Source organism: Poecilia reticulata, chromosome 6 (assembly GCF_904066995.2).
Source record: "Poecilia reticulata chromosome 6, P_reticulata-male-v2, whole genome shotgun sequence".
In the NCBI taxonomy this organism is placed as follows: Eukaryota; Metazoa; Chordata; class Actinopteri; order Cyprinodontiformes; family Poeciliidae; genus Poecilia; species Poecilia reticulata.
The window spans coordinates 22,847,531-22,853,533 of record NC_088835.1 but is presented as its reverse complement, the minus strand read 5'-3'; the positions used below and the strand labels follow the sequence as shown (position 1 = coordinate 22,853,533).

General features: G+C 36.6%; 1 protein-coding gene across 1 annotated transcript; it reads right to left on the bottom strand.

Annotated features, from left to right (window-relative positions):
• Window positions 1-1,491: 1,491 nt before the first annotated feature.
• On the bottom strand, window positions 1,492-4,985 carry ctsh (cathepsin H). Its single transcript, XM_008412331.3, has 12 exons — window positions 4,806-4,985; window positions 4,632-4,663; window positions 4,387-4,492; window positions 4,232-4,302; window positions 4,040-4,144; window positions 2,998-3,084; window positions 2,853-2,908; window positions 2,684-2,765; window positions 2,532-2,600; window positions 2,344-2,450; window positions 1,872-1,997; window positions 1,492-1,793 (listed from the first exon to the last, which is right to left on the bottom strand). The coding sequence occupies exons 1-12, from the start codon at window positions 4,870-4,872 to the stop codon at window positions 1,724-1,726; spliced, it is 978 nt and encodes a 325-aa protein (XP_008410553.1). The 5' UTR covers window positions 4,873-4,985; the 3' UTR covers window positions 1,492-1,723.
• Between the last annotated feature and the right edge of the window lie 1,018 nt (window positions 4,986-6,003).

Sequence of the window (6,003 nt, the reverse complement as noted above, 5' to 3'; positions counted from 1 at the left end):
AGATGAGCGCGTAAGAGCATTCTGGGAAATGTATGCTTTAGGTGTGCAATATATCCCCGTAATATGTGAGGGCCAAGTTTAACAATCAATATGACTTTCAATAATTTGGAAATCGAACATTTCAAGCCAGTCTGGAGTGATGTCAACTGATTGTTTAAATGTAAAAAATTTTCACCCGGCTTATATAAAAAGATTATAAGCTTCTCAGTTAGAAAATCAATTCAGTTTATTTATTTCACAGCAGGTTATCTCAAGCCACTTTTCAGAAAAAAAACAAAAAACAATTAATTTCAATCACATAAATTCCAATTAATCCAAATTATCAACAGTGCATGACACTTTATTATTCAAATTAGATTATAAAGAAATCTGTCAAAGGAAATCTAGCAGGTAGCATTGAGTGATTGACTTGCAACATTGTTGTAGCAACAGCAGACAATCACTTACATTTTGTAGTTGACTCTACAACAATCCACAAAAAGCAGTTTTCAAATTATATATTTTTTACCCAAAAAGCTACCCAAACTAATTTGGCACTATATGAAAAAGTACTTTCCCTCTAAACTGCATGACAGGTCTTACCAAACTGGTATTGTCGGAGCCGAAATACCATCTAAGGAGTTGTTTTTGCGAAAGGATTCTCAGCAGTTCTCTAGTTCAAACTGACCTGAGTCCCTTCCCTCCATTTGCGTACAAAGTGCACAAACGAACTCGGAAGGAATGCGGTCTCGACAGATAGCATCAACAAATTGGTCTGTTTGGTAGTACTGACAAGGAGCAGATGATTAGGTCTGTTGAAATCATGAGGTCTTATGTCCTTGTTTGGATTTCCAAAAAAGTGTATTAAAGGTCGCCCAACACACACTAGAGAAAAGCAAATCGAGGATCTGTTGGCAAAAACAACGCCTTTTCTCCATTGGTTGAAACCTTCCAATATACCCTCGTGGAGACATGAGAGTATAAAGACGGTTGAATTTGAGACTTCGGGGAGATTTTTGTCGAGACTATGGGAGATTTTGTGTATTGAACTCACGAAACTGTAATTCCGTGGAGTGTAATGAATCTCCGGCTCGTCTATGGCCTAGCAGCAAGAACTACGTCTCTGTGTATTATTTTCCTTACTTATATATTTAAGAGTAAGCCACCCTTCAATTCTTCAATAGTATCTCCTAGTATGATAAAAGCCTAGCCAGTCTAAAATCTTGGATGATTCAATAGGTATCTTGACTTAAGTTAGTTAATTTTTTTATGATCTGACATTATTTATCTCACTGAGGTCCTGGATTCAATTAAACTAAAATAAAACATCTTCATGCCGATTGGAGGTACATTTACTTTCTTTATTTGCAGAAAGGCATTATTACATGTCTAACTGCAATGTCTTCAATTTTGCGCCAACATCTAAACTGGTAAGTCTTGAAAAACTAATTCCCTGTCATATCTGGGAAAGCTCTTGCCACCTGCAGTGAACTGGTTAAAGAAACACGCACAAAAGTTTAAAAGATTTTATTTTTGACTTTGATGTATGAAAGAATAAACAACAATTTGATCAGCTCAGTGATCACAGTTACACATAAATTTCTATATAATTCAATCCATCACATAATAATGGCTTAGTAGAGATTAAAACTCTTCAATCAAATGCAGAGAATAGCATTGTATTGCTATGGTTAAAAAATCGCTCACTGTGCCTTAATTTTGTGAGACATGTCATGTAATAAGATCACACCACCGGAAAAGATGAGCAGGCAGCGAGTCCACACATATTCTTTCCCCTTTCAATAAGGAAGTACCTGTGAGGGCAAAATGTTGTTATTTTTGTAGGCCTGCATTGATATTGTTGGACTGTGTGACTGAAAAAAGAGGTTTACCCGTCTATGCCCCAATAAGGTCCCCAAGAGTTCTTCACTATCCAGTAGAGGGTACCGTTGTCTTGTCCATAGCCAACAGCGAGCACAGCATGATTCACCTTATCTGTTGTGTTGTGGCATTTAGTGCTGAAAGGAGGAACAGACCAAAAGTGACATGTGACTTTTTACTCATGACTGATTGTATAGGGAATGAGGAATTGAAACTATTATAATATCTTCTGTTAACATAAAAGTCCTGTGTTTTAGCACTAAGAACTGAAAGTCAAATGGAAAATTATAAACGTTTACATTTACATTTAAACAGCAGATGTATGAATTTAGCTTTGCATTTTACTCATTTGTGAGAGAATTTAAGACACAAATTTTCATCTACTCTAATTACAGAAAAATATCAATATACATAGCTTAAACACAAAGATATATGTTTTTCATATTAAGTTTTAACAACCTCCATGTCTACATTTGCTCTCACCTGGTGTACACACCCTGGTGGTAATGCATGAAGTCACTGGTTACCTCAAAGGCGAAACTAACAGGGTTGAGTGTGCCGACAGCATCGACCATTCCCATCTCGTCGTACTGAGAAACAACAGTAAACCTCTTCTCTTCTTACACTGTCATAAAGATCTTCTTTTTAAAATAATGCCGATGTTCACTTACCGCTGTTATGTTCCTCACTTCCTTCACAAAAGCAGCAGCCACGGACGGTTCATAATAACATACACCCTCCTTAAATATTCCAAGAGAAAACGTTACATCATACCATTGCAGGCACCTTTAAAATTGAGCTTTTAGAAAGGCTGAAAAATTACCACAGCTTTGTATGGGTAATCATTCTCTGTCATCAGTCCCTTGTTGTACATAATGTACTCAAATGCTTGACTGGGAAGACCGCTAGGGGACAAATTTAGGTCTCAGTTATAGAGAAATGACTGATGCAGGGAAAGAATTAAAAGTGGATGGAAACATGCTAGCGCATACCCATTACATCCGTGGTTGTTGAAATCCTGGGCGCAGTCTACCAGCTGCTGTTCTGACTGAATCATACAAGAATCAGGATTAGATCACTACAGTCATTTCTGGGCACAGGAATATAAGTTTTGGCAACAAAGTAAAAGTATGTCACCAGAGGCACGAGCTTCCCAGTGGAGATAGCAGTAACGGACTCCAAACAGCCAGTTGTGGAAAAAGTCCAGCAGCTTCCACATTGCCCCTGAAATGTAATAATTAATAACAAACCAAAAAAAGAAGAAAAAGTTGATGACATCAGCTCACTGATAAAAATCTGGTCTAAATAAAGAAGAATGGCCAATGTGGAACATCAGCTTGTGTCATGTTTGTGGGTGTTGATTTGGATGTGTTGCTATTTTGTATACTGTATGTGTACTGAGATGAAGGGTGTGATATTCAGAGTGCTACTGACTCAGGTAGGAACAGTCAGAGAGCTGTATTAGAAGTAACATCCCTTTCTTATTTTTATTTCCCATTCTTAATAAGTGTCTCATTATCTTGGGCTGGAAGTTTAATTAGCTCAATCATATCAGCTGAATTAATTTGACTTCAGGTCAAACTGGAACCACTCCAAGCATTTGACATCAGTAAGTAGTAATCAATTCCCTAGCAATGGCGATTACATGGAGCTACATATGGCATCTCAGAGTTGTGACTTGTGTTTGCCTTGCTTAGCTGTAGATTATGTTGTGAATTCTACAGTGGCAGGTGCAAAGCAAGGTGAAGCTGTAGCGTTATTTGCTTAAAGCAGCTTATCTTCCAGTGCCATTTAAGTGCAAAGCTGATCTACAATCATGCAATAAATGCATTTCAAAAATAATTTGTTTAAAAAAAATAACCACAAGAAATAATGTAGAAAACAAAATTGTGCAAGAATTATAAATTACTACAATAAACATAAAGAAAATTAAGGTAAGAATCTCCTCTGCTAAGTTTAGAGTTTCATGTTCCGTTAAAATGGTATGTGACACTAAATATCCAAATATTAGGATATTTTGACAGTAATGGGAGATGTGGGTTGTTCGTGTGTTCAAGAAAAGTTCCGTTTTTACATGTTAGTGTCTCCCTTGCAGATATCAAAACTCTGTACAAGTACAAAGTGCGCTACGTCTCTATAAATGGAGAAAAAACTATAAAAACAATGAATTTAACTTTACCTGATTCTTTACTGGTGTTATATAATTCCCCTTCGTTCTCCAATCAATGGAATCTGGATGTGGTCCATTACTGCTGAAGTAGTTTCCTTTAGTGGCAGAGCAGTTCTGTAAATTGCAATAGGCCTACAAGTTGACAAAGAAAATCCAACACACAAGTTCTTTGTGAGCAAAGTTTGGTGCAAATGACATTACCTGTGGCTCAGACAAGAGGAAAGACTTTCGGAACTCATTGAAAGTCATGTCTGAAAATTCGTTGAGTCCCACTTTTTGGAGAGATCAGAAAAACATCGTTTAGGAGGGTGTCAAATGATAGAATTAATGAAATTAATGGAAAAAAAAAATCTTACTTGTGAAAGAGTGATTCCCTTCATTGTGTTTGTCAATCTTCCTCTTGTTCTCTGTGAATATTTGTAATCTTTGGTAGTACTCCTCGAAGTCGTACGCTTTGTTGTACTGTACAACGCAGGAGTGCAAAGTTTCTTGTCAGTGCTGCACTGATTTTTCACCTCAGGTAACTTCCGTGTAACAATGCACTTAGAAAACACATAGAAAACTTTCAGCAGGAAGAAAAAAAAAATGTAAACAGACCCACCTGTGCCATCCATGATTTGAAATGAAACTCGTCTGAAAAATAACATAGCGCATCAAAATTCGTCGGGTGCAAAAAATAAACAGTAAAAAGTAACTTGACACCAAAGTGGTATAGCTACTGAAAGTGAAACTGCAAAAGCGAACAATAAGAGCCACTTAAGTATTAATGTCTTACCTCGTTTAGTCAAGTAAAAAGCTGAAGTTAAGGACACGAAGCTAAGCAGAAGCCAGACCCTAGTCATGTTCACTTGTTAGCGCTCCGGCCGGAGGTGAAGGTGGAGAGAAAACAGATGAGGGAGTCACGAGGTGAAGTGCTGCCCTACAAGTAACATGAAACGTTCAGCAGTTTGTGACGTCAGTTTGTTGTCGGAATAAGGCACCAATAAAAAAGCACAGCTCCTCCTGCCACAGTCGGTAACCATGGAGTAGACAAGAGGAGAGGGAGAACCTGCTGCACCATAACTCAAGTAGGGAAGCTGTAATAGCATTGCTATGCTATGCTATGTTTTATCATAACTTTGTAAATATGACATGAACAATGTAGTAAAAGAGCACCAAAGTCTAGTCTTTCCTGGGTTCAAGTTGGCCACGAAAACTGGTCAAATCTCCGTTTAGTTTTATGCCTCCTGCATTTTATTTTTAATTTGTAAGCCTAAATACTGAGAACGCCTTTAATAACGTGGTTTCTTTTTATTTTACAGACTACATGCAATTTATTACAGTTTCTGATGTAAACCTTTAATCCTGAAAATATTAATACCCCTGACAAATTTAGGTTTGAAGCAATGTTTTACTTCTGCCAACATTTTTTTATCTGACTCAAAGTAATTTTGACATTTTGGAGTGGTCCAGCCAGAGAGAACCTGTGAAAGGAGCTAATGATTCGGGCAATTTTAACAGGAATTGGAAATATAAACCATAAAAAGCAATAAATGATTCAATAAAACATGCAAACAGGGTCAATGAAAAACACGAACATGCTTTTTCAAAATTGATACTGTTTTTACAGTGTTTTGTTGTCTTTAGAGATATGCCTGTCTCCTTGCGTGTTAGAAAAATAAATGCTTGGTTGAATTGAAACAATATTAAATAAAAAAAAATATTAATGAAGCATAAGCTTCATTGTAACATAAAGATACAAGCTAGTGTCTGGTTTTTCCAAGTAGTTTTGACATCGATGATTGAGGTTTATATATTTTGTGTACTTTTTATGGAGACTGATTCACCTAATTTAGAATCTCAAAGTCTTTCACAAAAAGCCACTCTGCTTTTTAATTTTTAAATTATATTTCACTGATATTCAACAAAGAAAATGTGTCCTAGTTTTCTTGCTGGACACTCCATATATTTTAGCCTTATTACAAAATTGATTG

Excerpts from the sequence above, each read along its gene's own strand:
- ctsh (XM_008412331.3), bottom strand. The coding sequence starts at position 4,872 with ATGACTAGGGTCTGGCTTCTGCTTAGCTTCGTGTCCTTAACTTCAGCT. Across the intron at positions 2,451-2,531 it reads AAGTGAGGAACATAACAGCG|TACGACGAGATGGGAATGGT; the intron begins GTAAGTGAACAT and ends GTTGTTTCTCAG. Across the intron at positions 1,794-1,871 it reads CCTTATTGGGGCATAGACGG|GTACTTCCTTATTGAAAGGG; the intron begins GTAAACCTCTTT and ends TTGCCCTCACAG.